Source organism: Hydra vulgaris, chromosome 01 (genome assembly GCF_038396675.1).
Source record: "Hydra vulgaris chromosome 01, alternate assembly HydraT2T_AEP".
Classification (NCBI taxonomy): domain Eukaryota; kingdom Metazoa; phylum Cnidaria; class Hydrozoa; order Anthoathecata; family Hydridae; genus Hydra; species Hydra vulgaris.
The window spans coordinates 32,327,582-32,344,338 of record NC_088920.1 but is presented as its reverse complement, the minus strand read 5'-3'; the positions used below and the strand labels follow the sequence as shown (position 1 = coordinate 32,344,338).

At 31.8% G+C, this 16,757-nt stretch overlaps 1 protein-coding gene across 1 annotated transcript in view; it reads right to left on the bottom strand.

Moving 5' to 3' along the window:
* Window positions 1–16,757, bottom strand: part of LOC100213567 (uncharacterized) — a 120,204-nt gene that overhangs the window by 70,900 nt on the left and 32,547 nt on the right. The window contains exons 11-19 of the mRNA XM_065787917.1: window positions 11,926–12,110; window positions 10,375–10,488; window positions 9,197–10,021; window positions 7,808–8,292; window positions 7,520–7,673; window positions 6,922–7,369; window positions 5,929–6,560; window positions 5,711–5,858; window positions 5,406–5,629 (exon numbers count right to left, since the gene is read on the bottom strand). Of these exons, the coding sequence (XP_065643989.1) occupies window positions 5,406–5,629; window positions 5,711–5,858; window positions 5,929–6,560; window positions 6,922–7,369; window positions 7,520–7,673; window positions 7,808–8,292; window positions 9,197–10,021; window positions 10,375–10,488; window positions 11,926–12,110 (3,215 nt within the window). The remainder of the gene's footprint in view (window positions 1–5,405; window positions 5,630–5,710; window positions 5,859–5,928; window positions 6,561–6,921; window positions 7,370–7,519; window positions 7,674–7,807; window positions 8,293–9,196; window positions 10,022–10,374; window positions 10,489–11,925; window positions 12,111–16,757) is intronic.

Genomic DNA, 16,757 nt, shown 5'->3' with positions numbered 1-16,757 from the left:
AGATTTAAAGTCGCACTCACATAGAGTTTCCCCCTAAGTCTTGGGGAGACAAACAACATTTTAAAAAAAAGAGGCAAAACTGTGTTAGCAAGTATAAAATAGTAATATCATTCTCCATTGCTTTACATTATTAGTTTTTAAAAGTAATATGGCTCATAAGGCCATCAAAAATAAACAAAACTGTTTTTGGATTTTTAATCAAAAAACTAGATGGACAAAGTATTCTGTGAAAACATATGCCCCCATGGACAATGAAGTTTGATGATTATGGTTAAGCGTGTAAAGCATAAATATGCAGATGATTAGGCATTTGCATGGTTCACAAAATAAGATAAAAGTAAAAAATACAGTGAGACGCATAACTTAGTTACAGATGACATGAAAAAAGCTTCAGTGAAAGAAGATGCTGATAATTTTGATTATTGCAGAAGCAGCATTATGAAAAAAAAGAGTATTATATGTGAATACATTTCTCTGTAACTTTCAGTCTGAATAAATAGGACAAAAATAAAATAAAAACAAGTTCTATTTACCACTATTATTTGGAAAAATGAGAAGCAAAATGGTTTATGAACAATCTTTGTTAATATTATAAAACCCATTGAATTTTTAATAGAGCAATCTACTTCAAAACGAATAAAATATGAATATCTTTATAAAATAAAGTAATATAAAATGTGATATTATAATGAAAATTAAAATGAATTTTTAGTACTTCATAGTTTAATTCTATATTTCTTGTTACCTAATATAATAAAGTGCTTCAAACCAAAACTATTTCAAAATGTAAAAATTTGATAGTTTACAAAAACAGTTCACTTTACCCGCGTTTTTACCAATAAGTCAAATTTAAAGTTCAATATACCTGTGTTAAATCAAATTAATTATTCAACACAAAAAAGATTCTATAATTATGAAAAGGTTTTAATACAACTACTATATAATACTTGAAACATTTGATCTTTGAATTAGTTGTCAATATCAAAGAGAAAAAATATTTGACAAAAAATAAAAATGATAATAATAACAATAAGAATAACAACATTAATAATATTAGTTGAAAATTAATCAGTAATAATAACAATAATAAAAATAAAAATATTAATGATTATATAATTATTGAGTTAACTAACTTGAAATAATTGGTCCATGATTTGATAATCGTTTGATATTTAATATTTTGGAATATAGCTAACAGTAAAATGATGGGCAGTTAAATTCAAATAACCTTGAATATCAAAGATTTGATTGTTTGGTAGCTCATTTAAGCAACAACCATGGTGGTATTTGTAAAAAAAAAAAAAATTTACAACAATGCAACAAAGACTTAAACTTGGTTGCTATAACAGGTTGCTATAACAACTACATTTACAACATCATTTTGCCAAAGAGCAAGAGCCATTTAATAATATAGGAATACCATTTAATAATTAGGCAATATTTAGCAGTAAACAATAATTTGGTTTAATTTAAATTTAATATGGTTTAATTTGGTTAATTTGGCTAATTTGGTTTGGGTTAAAAACCACCAGCTACTGCAAAGCGTAAAAACTGCAAAGATATAAATAAACTGCCTATTTTAAGCAATCAAAAAGTAACAACATCAAGATTGAAGTATATGGTTGATCATCAGCAAATAGAAGCATTTAAAGATAAAATAAAGAAAATCATTAACATAGATGATATTTCTGAGATTTCACAAGAGTGTGATCATTTGACTCAGGAGATAAACCAGAGGAAAAGTTTCATGCAAACAATTCTGGCTTATCTTTGGAAGATAAGCAGGGGCTATTCTAGACTGTTTTCGACAGCACCGACCATATTTGGACACCAATTTGACCACTGCCCAAATTAAAAAATGAGGAGCTTTTTTATTTTTATGTTTTTTACGGCAAATATTGTTTTTTCGCGAAAAAACAGCGATATTCAGCAATATTTTTGAAGGGGGGTGGGGGTACCGCTGCCCAAATTTTTTTCCTAGAATAGCCCCTGATAAGATCAAACTTTAGAGACTTATTGAAGCCTAACCTCAGAGATAAAATACAACATTTAGTTATTGGAGAATAATGGGGCTTAGCATTTCAAAATACCTAATTGTAACAATTTCTTACAGCAATAATGATATTTGTTCTCAGAAAAGATTTTTTTAAAATAGTGTGACCACGAATTTACTATTGACAATGAGTCTTACTTTACTTTGTCAAATAGCACATGACTGGTAATAATACATACTATTCAAATGATCAATATTTGACACCAGACATTGTTAAGTATTATGACATCACAAAATTTGAAAAAAATTACTTGTATGGATAGCATGCTCCACACAAGGGGTAACATCAATTTACATTCTTCTTTCTGCCCAAGCAATAAACCAAAAGATCTATTTAAAAGATTGTTTATAAAAATACTGGCAACATTTTATTAATAAATATTATCAAGACACTAAGTACATCTTCTGGCCCATTTTGGCAATATCTCACTGTGCCAATTTGTAAACAAATTAGCTGAAAACCCAGAAGGTACCATTTATTTAAAACAAAGACAATTCAGAAAATGTGCCAGAAGCTCGTGCTATAGGGGATTTTTAGACAATGCTTAAACAAGATGTGTACAAAGATGAATGGTCTACAAATAATATACCAAGTCTTGAGCATCGGATTAGCTATTGTGCTAGTAGGCTTGACCTAAATGCTGTACAAAAGCTGGTACAAGGTACCAATACCAGACTTGACCAAATTTGAAGATATGGAGTCTTTTATAGAGAAAATTACTTTTGATTTTTGCATTCTGTATATTTTATTCTATGTACATACCGAAAATCTTATTTTAATCATGTTTGATTAATCATGTCATATTTTTAATCGTGTTTTTTTAATCAAGTTTCTATTGAAGTTTAAAGTATGTCTCAACTTTTATGGTATAGGTGTTATTAGAGTCAAACTATTTAATAGACCAAAAGTCATGATATTGGCTTTTCTGCTTATCTCTTTTAAGCCTTTTACAAAACACTAGAAAGTTACAATCTGCTTAAGTTGGTAATACTTATTGACTCACTATCTGTAGCATTTACTCAACTAAGAACCTAAAGAGTATATTTTAAAATTTAGCTAAGCATTAGTTTCTCTTAGCTTTTGCCTTAAAAGGCAAGTACTTCAAGACAGCAGGGTGTGTGGCAGGTGTTTACTTAATTATGTTACCGGTGGCGGATCAACATGACCTGAATCTTGATACTTATGTTTTTGATTCAGAAAATAAGAGGACAACTCTCATGTTGAAAGCATTAGAACAACCTTAAAGAAGCAATTCACATACAATACACAAACACACACACACACACGCACACACACATAAAAAGCAATTACAAACAAAACAATTACACACACATTACAAGCAATTACAAACAAAAATATATGAATAAAAATTTCCCTTCAGTAAAATAATCATTTTTAAATTTGTTAATTCTTTAAAACATTTTGTAGGAAATACATATAATAATATATAAATAACAATAATATGTTAAATAAAGTTATAAATTATTCCAATTTTTTTAAATAAATATTCAACAAACTTTTCAATTGTACATTTACATTAACAATAAAATGAAATTAATGTAAAATATTACAATTTTTTTTTTTTAAACATCTTTGCTTCCAACAAGGCTGCTAGCAACCACTAATCAAAGTTGGAAGTTACTGGAAGAGATGAAGATTGTAGAGCAAGATAACGATTGACAAACGACTTAAATGATTGCAAATTTCATGAATCAGGAAAGCAAGATGAAGGAAGCGAACTCCAAAGAGCTAATGTTCAAGGAAAAAAACTAGACAAATAAGCATTTTTGGAGCACTTAGGAACAATCACAGAAAATGGATGACACTTAATTGAATGACGAGTAACACAAGAATGAATTTTAGTAGAATGGCACAAGAGACACTAGCTTTTTAGAGCAGTGCTCATTATAGTATTTGTAGAAAAGAGAAAGAGAAGCAACATTACGACGATGTGATAATGGTTGGAGGTTGGCTGCAAGAGCATGTACAACTATTACAATGCGTTTTTGCACCTCGTCTAAAAGAGAAAAGGCATCATTAGAAGATCTGCCCCAGATATGGTAACAGTATTCCATACAAGGTCAGATTTGAAATTTATAGAGATAGAGAATAGAATCCGAAGTAAGAAAGTGTCGAGCTCGATAAAGAGATGCAACCTTAGCAGATGCTAATTTTGCAACAGATTTGATATATGGTTTCCAAGAAAGATTGGAAGTAAGAGTTAATCCTAGAAGATGAAGAGTAGATGACTCATCGAGTACATCACCGTTCATAAATATAGGAAGATCTAAATTATTGCAATAACAATTGGCTGAAAAAAACTGAGTTTTATCTGTATTGAAGTTCACCAGCCACTGTGAGCCCCATGCTGTAGCAGTAGTGAGATCCTTTTCAAGTTCAAATGCCCCCTCCAATCAATCAGAGAGAGTTGGTTTCTTATCTTGACAAGAATAAATGGTAGTATCATCAGCAAACAATGCCACCTTAGATGTGAGAATATCTGAAAGATCATTAATATAAATTAAAAAGAGTATAGGACCAAGGATAGAACCTTAAGGAACCCCTGAAGTTACAGAATAAGAAGAAGAGTGCAGTCCATCGAGAACAACTTTTATACTACGATTGGAAAGGAAGGATTCAATGATCTTAAAGATGTTGCCAGATACACCATAAGAAGAAAGCTTATGGAGAAGACCAGCATGCAAAACTTTATCAAAGCTTTTGAAATGTCAAGAGCGATGGCCTTAACCTCTCCACCATTATCTAATGCATGATAAAACCTATCAATTATTACTGTTAGCAAATCAGGTGTAGAACAAGAAAATCGAAATCCATATTGATGGTCAGAAAGTAAGTTATTAGATTCAAGATAAGAAATTAAGTGTTTGTTAATTAAAGATTCAAAAACCTTGCTTATGATAGGAAGAAGACTAATGGACTAATTGCAAATTAATTGCAAATTAATTGCTTAATTGCAAAAAGACTAATTGCAGCATAATTGTTTGATCCTCCTGAGGTACCTGGTAGTTCAACCATGTTCAACTTTTTTGTGCTGCAGCTTTTTTCCTAAAGGAACTTTTCAAAATTTCCAATTTAAATATTCAAAGTTAGAGTCATTTAGAAAAAAAAAAATTCTCCTTGACTGTAGTACCCCTTAACTTTGGGTGAATTGAAAACTAAAATATTAAAAAATAAAATAATAAAATTTTTGATTACATTTATAATGAAGCATTTTAATTGTGACTTTGAATAAAAAGTCGAAACTAAATAATGATAATAATAGCATTTGATGATTTACAGCTTTAGAAGGAAAATAAAGTTTATGTTTAAGATATTTAAAAAAAACCATACCATTTCCACAATTTTCAGGCACAGATGTTTGTCCACTACAATATTTTCCTGCCGGACAAAGTCCACCATTAAATGACTCACTGGGTGTGGGTGATTTATTGCCCAATTTACACCAATATCCAGGACTACACTCTCCTGTAGGTTCTGTGTTGTTCAAACCTTTACAAAATTTTCCATCATCACATAAACTGCAATCGGATTCAGATTTACCACCAACCACAGATCTAAGTTTTTATAACAAAAACATTAAAAAAAAAAAAACTAAAAAAAATTATAATGCCAAACTTTTATCAAAACTAAAGAACCTATATGTTCCTTCAGGACATGGTTTTTCTTCAGTAGTTGCATCAGGGCAGTAAAATCCAGCTCTACATAAACGCCCCCAGCTTACTCCTTGAATAGGTGTTGCAAACTCAGCAGATTGTATACAGAAAAATCCTGCTTTGCAAAACCCTAAAAACAAAAAAAATGTCAGATAATTATAATTAATTAAAAAAAAAAATTTATTATAGCAAAATTTTACCTGTGGGAAGACTAGAAGCTGCATTGCAATACATCCCAGGTGGACAAGGTAAACAGTCTTTTAACTCTTTCCTACGAGTAAAATTGTTGTAAGTTCCAGAAGGACAAAATTGGGGCACCTCACTTCCCACTGGACAGTAATAACCAGGATTACATGGTTTTGTAACGTTCATTCTTGTTTCATCACAATAGTACCCAGCTAGACAAGGAAAACAATTTGATTGACTTTTATATGGCTGATAGGTACCTACATCACAAGGTCTCTGATCTGAAGAACCGCTAGGAGAATAATGACCAGGATCTGTCTCAGTCTCATTTGGTGAAATGGCCCCACTTGAACAATAGTATCCTGGATTACAAGGACCTTCAGGTGATGCTCCACTTGCTTTTTCACAATAATATCCAGGGTCACATAATCTACAATCTTGATTATTAGTTGCGCCTTCAGTGTTTGAGTATGTTCTTGGTGGACAGGGTTCACTTTTAAACTGACCTGATGTACAAAATCCACCTGCAGGACACAGGCTTCCAGTAACTCCATCAGTTGGTGTACTAGTAGATGCACCTAAGATACAAATATAACCTGGATCACATGGTGCACGAGGAGTTGGTAAACCTTGTCCATCACAGTACCTAAGAATTGCATAAATACTTGTTGAATTTTACCATCATGATAATAATCATAATGATGTTTATCATGACTAATGATAATCATGATTATAATGATGATAACCATGATCATAATGATGATGATCATAATTATAATAATTATGACCATCATAATGGTCATCATTATTATGATGATCACAATTATAATCACCATTATTATCATGATCATTATCACCAACATAATCATCATCATGATCAATATCATGCTTTATGAAGATAATGATAATGATATTCAATATCTGATTATCATCATAATCATTGTCTTTGTAATTATCTTCAAGATCAGGATCATCAAAAAGTAAAATAAAAAAATAAAAAAACATACCATCCAGGTGTACATAAAGTACAGTTGTTTTGGTGTTGTAAATTTGTTTGATTTCCATAAGTTCCTAATGGACATGGTGTAGGAGATACAGATTTTGGAGGGCAAAAGTAACCCCTTGGGCAAACTATTGGATTAGCAGTACCCTCTAAACAATAAAATCCAGCATTGCAGTTTAAGCAACCAAAAATATCTTTTGTTTGTTCAACATTAGTATAAGTTCCTGCAGGGCACGGTACTTGTTTTGACCCATAAGAACCAATTAAGTTATTAGAGATACCATCTGTTATATTTGTGGGACAATAGTAACCTGGTTCACATACCTTAGAAAGACTTGTTGTTTTTTCCTCACAGTAAAAGCCAGGTTCACATGGTAAACAAGACATCAAAGAGGTGCCAGACTTATTTTTGTTGTATGTGCCAACAGGGCAAGGAACTTCTCTTGGAGTAGCTAAGTAGGAACAATAAAAAGTAATTTTACTATAAATTATTATAATATTTAATACACTAAGTCATTAGTTAGTTAAAGTAATAAATTGCTTTATTAGTTAAAATTAAGAATATCTTAAAAATTAGAAGAAAAAAAATTAAAATTAAAAACCTTCTACACAATAATAACCCTCAGCACAATCTTGAGCATCATCCATTTTTGTGAGACCAACAGAGCAAAATCGGCCAGCTGGGCATTTCTTGTTTGCAAGCATATCTGACTCACTAGTAGCTTCGTTATCACAATAATAACCATTTGGGCAATCCTAAAAAATGATTTTATGGTTATAAAAAAAATATTTCATCTAATAGATATCATTTAATCTTTCTATCAGACATTTTAATAGTCACAAAACATCAGACTGGATTAATTAGAAAAGTAACAAAAATAAAATATAACCTGGCAAACCGACTGTCCCAACTTAGAATATTTGCCAACCCCACATTTTTTAGGTGTAATAGTAGCATTAAGACAAAAATATCCAGCATCGCAAACTAAACAATCCATTTGGTAACCAGCTGGAGTGCCAATAATTGAAGCGCTTGGTTGATTATAACCATAGGGCATGTATGTACCTAATGGACATTGGTTAGGAATCACTGTACCTTTTTCACAAAAGAAACCTTGAGGGCAAACTTGACAATCTGAAGCATTCATTTTACCATAAGCTTCATTAAATGTTCCATTAGGGCAGGGATATTGTTCTGCAAACATAGTTTTGAGTGGACAATAATAGCCTGGCGGACACAATCCTGTTGTTGATGCTTCACCACCAAGACAGTAGTAACTAACTGGGCAATCTGTGCACTGACTAACATCATAAAGCGATGAGCTGTTAGAAAATGTTCCAGGAGGGCATGCATATTTTGTTGGAGATGGAGTACCTACAGGCAAAAAATGAATACATTAATGATAATTTTTGTGGTTCAAGTCAAATTAACTTTGTAACTAAGCTAAAAACTAAATACTAATTTGATTCCATTTTTCTCTATCTACTTGTCAATTAAAAACTACATTCATAGAACAAAAACTTGCTTCTTTGATTAAAAACTTTTTAAGTTCTACCTAAATTAAAAAATCATTTCCTAAATAAAACCTTACTCCTTATATTAAAATCTCACTCGAACTATTTATTTATTGAACTAAATACCAAAATCTTTATAATTGCTAAATTGAAATACTTAATACAATAATAGTTTCATCTTCCTTTTTTGCGTCCCTTTTTGTTTATATTATAATATAAAATGAAAAACTTACGTTTTAATTTTTTTAATTTTCTTGTATAAAACTCTTTTTATAAATTTATTTTGCAATTAGAAAAAAAATCAAATAAAAAAGTTATTAATTAAATTTTTAAAAATCAAATTAAATAACTAAAAAAAAAAAAAATTGTTTAACAATTTATCACTATTAGCTTGTGGCTTATATAATCAACAAAAAAGAAAAAAAAAAAAAAAAAAGGAGAAAAATTAAAAATAAATTAATATTTATAATGATAATGATAAATTAATAAACAGAACAGATTTTTGAAACATTAAATAAAACTTATAGAACTTACAGTATAAACAATAACTTTTACTGCATGTAAAACATGTACAGCAAAAAGTATTACAATTCTAAAGTAATAATTTGGTTTATAACAGCCATATTTAAATTCATTAACTTAAATATTTTTATTACAAGACTTTGTTTAAAACTGTATTAACTTTAAAATAAGACTAGTAGTAACAAATAAATAAAATTTAATAAAAATAAAATTAAATAAAAATAAAATTACTAAAAATATACCTTGTGGGCAATAATGACCTTGACGACAAACTTGCCATGGTTTATCTGGAAAACCTGTAGCCCAGGTACATGAAAATGATGCAGGACAAGGAAGACATTCTTCAGGCCATTTTAAGTTAGTCTCATTAGTGTATGTACCTGGAGGACAGGGAAACTGATTTCCAACAATTGTTCCTGGTGGGCAGTAGAACCCAATATTGCATGAATTAATAGATGAACTTAATCCAGGAAGGGGACATGCTCTGCCTGCATCGCAAGGTTTGCAGTTTAACTTATGACCTGTTTTCATATCCATATTGTATGTTCCTGGAGGACAAGGAATAGGACTTACAGTAGGTTCTTGTTTACTACCATCTGGACAATAGTGCCCTATTGGACAATCAATACATTGAGTTGCGTTTTGGAGTCCAAGTGTACTTGAATATGTTCCTATAGGACATGCGTACGATTTTCCTGCACCTGTACCTATGGGGCAGTAATATCCAGCAGGGCACTTTTTCCCAACTAAATTTCCTGTATTTTGAGGGCAATAGTAACCTTGAGGGCAAATTATGCAAGCTGAATCTGATGTCTGATTTTTTAATGGATTGTAGGTTCCAGATGGACAAGGAAACTCAATTTGATAACGAGTAGCTTCAGGGCAATAATATCCTTCAATACAGGGAAACAATGTATAATCAATAACACCAGGACCTGTACAATAAAAACCAGATGGGCAATTTTGACAAACAGAGTAATCTCTAGACCCGTTGCTCGGGTTGTAAGTTCCTGAAGGACATGGATTAAATAGCTCACCGTCACAATAACCACCAGGAGGACAGACACCTAAAAAAAAACCATATTTTAAATATGCTTGAAAAAAATTTGCTAATAGCAAATAGCCAACCCCTGATTAAAAAACCCACTCTACACATTTTATTGGCATACATATAAACTAAGTTATGCTTAAAAAACTGCAATGATAAAAACCTCTTCTGAAATATTATCCTTATTAATGGTTTAATATTTTTAAAACAATTCGAATAAAAACACTGAAAAATGTGAACAAAACCATTTTTTTTGAAACATAATCCCACTCCAAAAAAAAATACATTCAAAGAAAACAATGGGAATAGTTTATCACATAACCAATATGTATATAACTTATATAAACTTATAACACTATATAAAACACTTACCATCCAGAGGAGTTGCACTTGTTGAGCCGGCTACACATCTATACCCCATATCACACCTCAAGCAAACTGTTGCACCTCTCTCTGAGTAGGTTCCCACAGGACAAATAATTGGATCTAAATTTAAAACAACCGCCATATGTATGTATGTATGTATGTATGTATGTATGTATGTATGTATGTATGTATGTATGTATGTATGTATGTATGTATATATATATATATATATATATATACATGGTAGATATATATATATTTAGTAAATACATACATACATACATACATACATACATATATATATTGGCTACCACAAGATTTTATCAGTGCACAAGCAGTGAAACTCCTATCTTAAACAGACCTGGAGGGCAACGCAAGCAGTCCACACTGGTAGTGCTTGTACAGGTGGTCAGCATTAGTCAGGTGGTCAATATTGTCAAATGATTATGATAATTGATTAAGTTTTAGTAAGTTTTGTTACTTTATTTACTGTATTTTGTTAGCTATACTGTATTTTGTTAGCTATGCTGTATTTTGTTAGCTATACTGTATTTTGTTAGCTATACTGTATTTTGTTAGCTATACCGTAATTTGTTTAGTGTTGCGAAGGTTAAATTTACCGGAAAATTTACAGGAATATTTTCTGGTAAATTTACTGGAAAATTTTGAAAATTTACATCCTGGTAAACTTTGAAACTTTTTCCATTTATTTTTATTTTAATTTGTTTTTATTTTAAGGAAAATTTACCCTCTTTAAATTTAAAATTTACCGGTAAATTTTACCAGTAAATTTTACAGGTAAATTTTGAATCAAATTTTACCAGAAAATTTACATCACTAATTTTGTTAGCTATACTGTATTTTGTTAGCTACACTCTAATGTTTTATATCATATCATAAATAAATCAGAGAAACAATTGTCAGCAACAGTTGCTTTTATGACATTTATTTATTCATTTTTTTATTTATTTATTCAATTATTTGAATAATATTATTTGAATTTAAAAGAGTTAATTTTTTAAATGAAAAGATGAGAATTTAAATGAAAAATGAGAGCTAATCTTTTAAATGAAAAGCTTTTAAAGAATGGAGCGATTTTCGCTGTGAGCAAAATTATGTAATCTTTGCAGTGCCAAAAAAAAACTTCATAAACTGCACTATTAAATTTGTTGAAAAATCTTTACTCCATTAAACAAAACTATTGAATAAAATAACAATACTAAAAAATGATAAAAATAAAATGACAAATAATTTTAAAATAATAAATAATAACAGGAAGTAATATATTCAGTCAACTGAGTGTTTAATTTAAATATTTTATCTTAGTTGTATTTTTTTGCATTAATTCTTTTTTTACATTTTATTTGACATTTAAGGTATGATTAATAAAGTTAAAATCACAAAAAAATTATTTCAGGCTTTTAAATGCATAAATATATACTTATATTAGGCTTTCACATACTAAATATATACTTATATCAGGCTTTCAAATGCATAAATATATACTTATATGTATTTTATTTTTAATAAATAAAACGTATGGCTGAAGGAACATACCAGTTGGGTCAGAACATTGATACCCAGCTTCACACTTTGTACAATTTACTTGACGGCCATAAGAATAATATCCACGCTGGCATTTTACAGGTAAAGAAGTCGTAGTTGTGCAATATGAACCTGGGTCACACATTAAACATATTTGTGATTTACCAAGTGAGTATTCTCCAGGATTGCAAGGAGTTCTAAATATATACATATAAATATATTTACATATATACATATATTTATATATAGATAGAAATATATTTACATATATACATATATTTATATATAGATGCGTTAGTGGTGTAGTGGTAGAGCGCTCGCTTCATGAGCGAGAGGTTCCGAGTTTGATTCCCACCACGCTCCTGGTAGTACCGCACTCAACTTGTTTCTCCGCGCAGCGGCCTTGTTCGCCAAGGTTCGTGTTTCTGAGTTATAGAGTTGAGAGAGGGTTATACCACAAATAAGTAGCCTCCTTGTCTGTAGTGGCCTTCACAGCCTTGAGGAGGTGAGTTAACAGAAAAAAAAAAAGAAAAAAAAAAGGATACATATATATATATACATGCATACATATATATATATATATATATACGTATATATGTATGTATATATATACTTATATATGTATATATATATATATATATATATATATATATACATATGTATATATACATTTAAATATACATTAATTTACTTAAGGGGTAAACAGATTCTATCTGTTGACCAGCTTCGCACCCCTTCTTCATCTATTAGGCTGGCGCAGATGTATTTTTAATACATTGTTTCCAGTTTAGGATGTTGAATGCTAGATCTTCTTGACTCAATGCATGGGTTTTGCTTGTGTCTCTGTTTTTATGACTAGGCAACTCATTCTATTATCTCCTAATTAGGGTACAGCTCTAAAACTCAGTTTTATGGTTCTGAGGCCGGCTGGTAGTCAGGTTTCCCGAACTCTGTGGTAGCTCTCAGAGAGGCTGATTCCATCAACAGCTGAAAAATATCAAAGTATTAACAGTGCCATGTTGCGCATGGATGGTGTCCCTGTTTGTACTTTTGGTGTGCATTGTGGAGCCCACATTTGGAGCCCTTTGTTATGGCTTTGGCTTAATTAGTGGTAATGAGGCAATTACTTGGGCTATTAAACGGTGTTCTGAGTACTATCTATGCTTTGAGTCAAGTTCTTCAATCTAATTTAAAAATGAATAAAGTACTAAAAACTATAAAACACAAAAAACCATCATCATCACCAAGTTCTCTAAACCTATCATTCACAAATATTCGTGGTCTTCGAAGTAACTTTTCTTCTGTTGAGTCTTATCTCTTGCAAAGTTCACCAGACCTACTTGCTCTTTGTGAGACTAATTTGAGTTCGGCTGTCTCATCTTGTGATCTTAGTGTTGATGGTTATCTTCCTCTAATTCGTAAAGACTCCAATAGTCACATGCTTGGCCTGGGCATTTACATTCGTAAGTATTCACCCATTTGTCATGAAACTAGGTTCGAATCCACAGACTATTCTTTTATGTGCTTTCGTTTAGCACCACTTCACTCTATCGCCTTTCTCTTTGTTCTATATCACTCTCCTTCATCTCAAGACTGCACACTTTTTGACGTTATTTCTGATCATATTGACCAAGCCCTCTCTCTTTATCCATCAGCTAATATAGTTGTTGTTGGTGACTTTAATGCTCACCACTCTGAATGGCTTGGCTCTAGTGTCAGTGATTTGGCAGGCATTAAAGCCCACAACTTTTGCCTTTCTCAATCCCTAACTCAAATAGTCAACTTTTGAACTCGCTTTCCTGACAACCCGAATCATCTACCTTCACTACTCCACTTATGTCTTGTTTCTGATCCTAGTCAGTGCTCAGTTTCTCCCCATTCACCCTTAGGTTCTTCTGATCACAGTTTGATCTCTTTAAAACTAATATCTCATTCTTCTTCATCACCTGAATCCCCCTATTATCGAACCTCTTACAACTACAGTAAAGCTAACTGGAATTCTTTCCGTGATTTTCTTCGTGATGGCCCTTGGGTAGAAATCTTTCGTCTTCCTGTCGACAAATGTGCTTCTTACATAACTTCGTGGATTCAGACTGGCATGGAATCTTTTATTCCCTCTCAACGATTCCAGGTCAAGCCCCACTCTCCTCCATGGTTTTCCTCACACTGTGCTGCTGCGACAGCCAATCGAAACCGTTACTTCCATATTCATCAGCAAAACAATTCTCCAGAAAACAGACGTCTGTTTATTACTGCTAGAAACAATTGTAAAAAGGTTTTGTCTAACGCCAAAACCCGCTATTCTCAGGTCATGAAATCTCGTATCTCATCTCAAAAATTAGGCTCTCGCAACTTCTGGAGAATCTTTAATAATATCAATAATAAGGGCAAATCTATAATTCCACCTCTCTTGCATGGTTTAGACTCACCTAAAGACAAAGCTGAATTGTTTGCTAAAAACTTTTCATCAATATCATCTCTTGATTCCACGAGTTGCGTTCTACCCGATATTGCCAACAAACAGGTTGATCCATTGCTTGACATTCATATCACTCCAGCATCTGTATCTAAAATGATTTCCTGCCTAGACTCTTCTACAGCTTGTGGCCCGGACAACATACCTGTTATTGTCTTGCAGAAGTGTTCTCCGGAGCTGTCGTCTATACTCTCAAAACTATTCAACAAGTGCTTATCAGAGTCTTGTTTTCCAGCCTGCTGGAAAGCGGCATCTGTTATCCCTATCTTCAAAAATTCTGGAGAGCGATCTGATTCGTCTAACTACCGTCCCATAAGTCTTCTTCCTATCATAAGCAAGGTTTTTGAATCTTTAATTAACAAACACCTAATTTATCATCTTGAATCTAATCACTTACTTTCTGACCATCAATATGGATTTCGATCTTCTCGTTCTACAGCTGATTTGCTAACAGTAATAACTGACAGGTTTTATCTTGCATTAGATGAAGGTGGAGAGGTTAAGGCCATCGCTCTTGATATTTCAAAAGCTTTTGATAAAGTTTGGCATGCTGGTCTTCTCCATAAGCTTTCTTCTTATGGTGTATCGGGCAACATCTTTAAGATCATTGAATCCTTCCTTTCCAATCGTAGCATAAAAGTTGTCCTCCATGGACAACACTCTTTTTCTTATTCTGTAACTTCAGGGATTCCTCAAGGTTCTATCCTTGGCCCTACACTCTTTTTAACTTACATTAACGATCTTCCAGATATTCTCACATCTAAGATGGCATTGTTTGCTGATGATACCATTTATTCTTGTCGTGATAAGAAACCAACACCCTCTGATTGCTTGGAGGGGGCATTTGAGCTTGAAAAGGATCTCACTTCTACTACAGCCTGGGGCTCACAGTGGCTGGTGAACTTTAATTCAGATAAAACTCAATTTTTTTCAGCCAATCGTTATCGCAATAATTTAGAACTTCCTATATTTATGAACAGTGATGTACTCGATGAGTCACCTACTCTTCATCTTCTAGGATTAACTCTTACTTCCAATCTTTCTTGGAAACCATATATCAAATCAGTTGCAAAATTAGCATCTGCCAAGGTTGCATCTCTTTATTGAGCTCGTCACTTTCTTACTTCGGATTCTATTCTCTATCTCTATAAATCTCAAATCTGGCCTTGTATGGAATACTGTTGCCATATCTGGGGCGGATCTTCTAATGATGCCCTTTCTCTTTTAGACAAGGTGCAAAAAATGCATTGTAAACATAGTTGTGCATGCTCTTGCAGCCAACCTCCAACCATTATCACATCGTCATAATGTTGCTTCTCTTCCTCTTTTCTACAAATACTATAATGGGCACTGCTCTAAAGAGCTAGCGTCTCTTGTGCCATCTACTAAAATTCATTCTCGTGTTACTCGTCATTCAATTAAGTGTCATCCATTTTCTGTGACTGTTCCTAAGTGCTCCAAAAATGCTTATATGTCTAGTTTTACATATACGTAATAAATAAATGTACATATACATATAAATATACATTTATTTATATATGTATATATAAATATAATATCTAATATAGCATATATAGATAAAAAATTGTTTCTTGTTTATCTTATATTTATAGCATACAACATTTTCAGAAAAAGAAGAAAAAAACAAAGAATAATGAATGAAAAAACTGTTGTTACATACCAAACTCTCAGTTGATGCAGCAGCACTCCCTTGTGATAGCAGCCACAAGGGAGTGCTGCTACATCAACTGAAGGTTATACTGAATACACTGTATATACTGAAGTCCCCAACAGTATTTTAGTATGACATCAGAGTATAATCTAAACACGCATTCATAGTCATAAAAATGTTTATTTACACCTTTATTTATATACAGTTTCAATAGTCTTTATCAAATGTGAATAATTTATGCACAAACAGCACTACATATTATAATTTTATGCATAAGCAACTTAATACAAACTAAACAAAAAAATGCTAGAAAACTATAATAGAAAGCTTAGCTTAATTGATTCCATACAACTATTAATCAAAACATATAAAAATTTATTTATGTATGAAAATTCATGCACATTTCTAGTCAAATAATTGTTGCTTGACTAAAATATTTCACATAAAATTTAACTGGTCATTATTACGAGACGCTAAATGTTCAAAAACATAAGAATTATAATGGTCTGTTTGTTTGACATGTACATAACACTAAAACCACACTTAAACAGAAATTTGACACCATACTGACTCAAGGAGCTGTGAGTATTTCAACACATACATCATCTGATGTAGGGAGTTGAAAAGGAGTTGACATTAAAGGGAGTTGCTACTACATCAACTAAGGGTTTGGGTTAGGGCAGCAATAAAACTTAT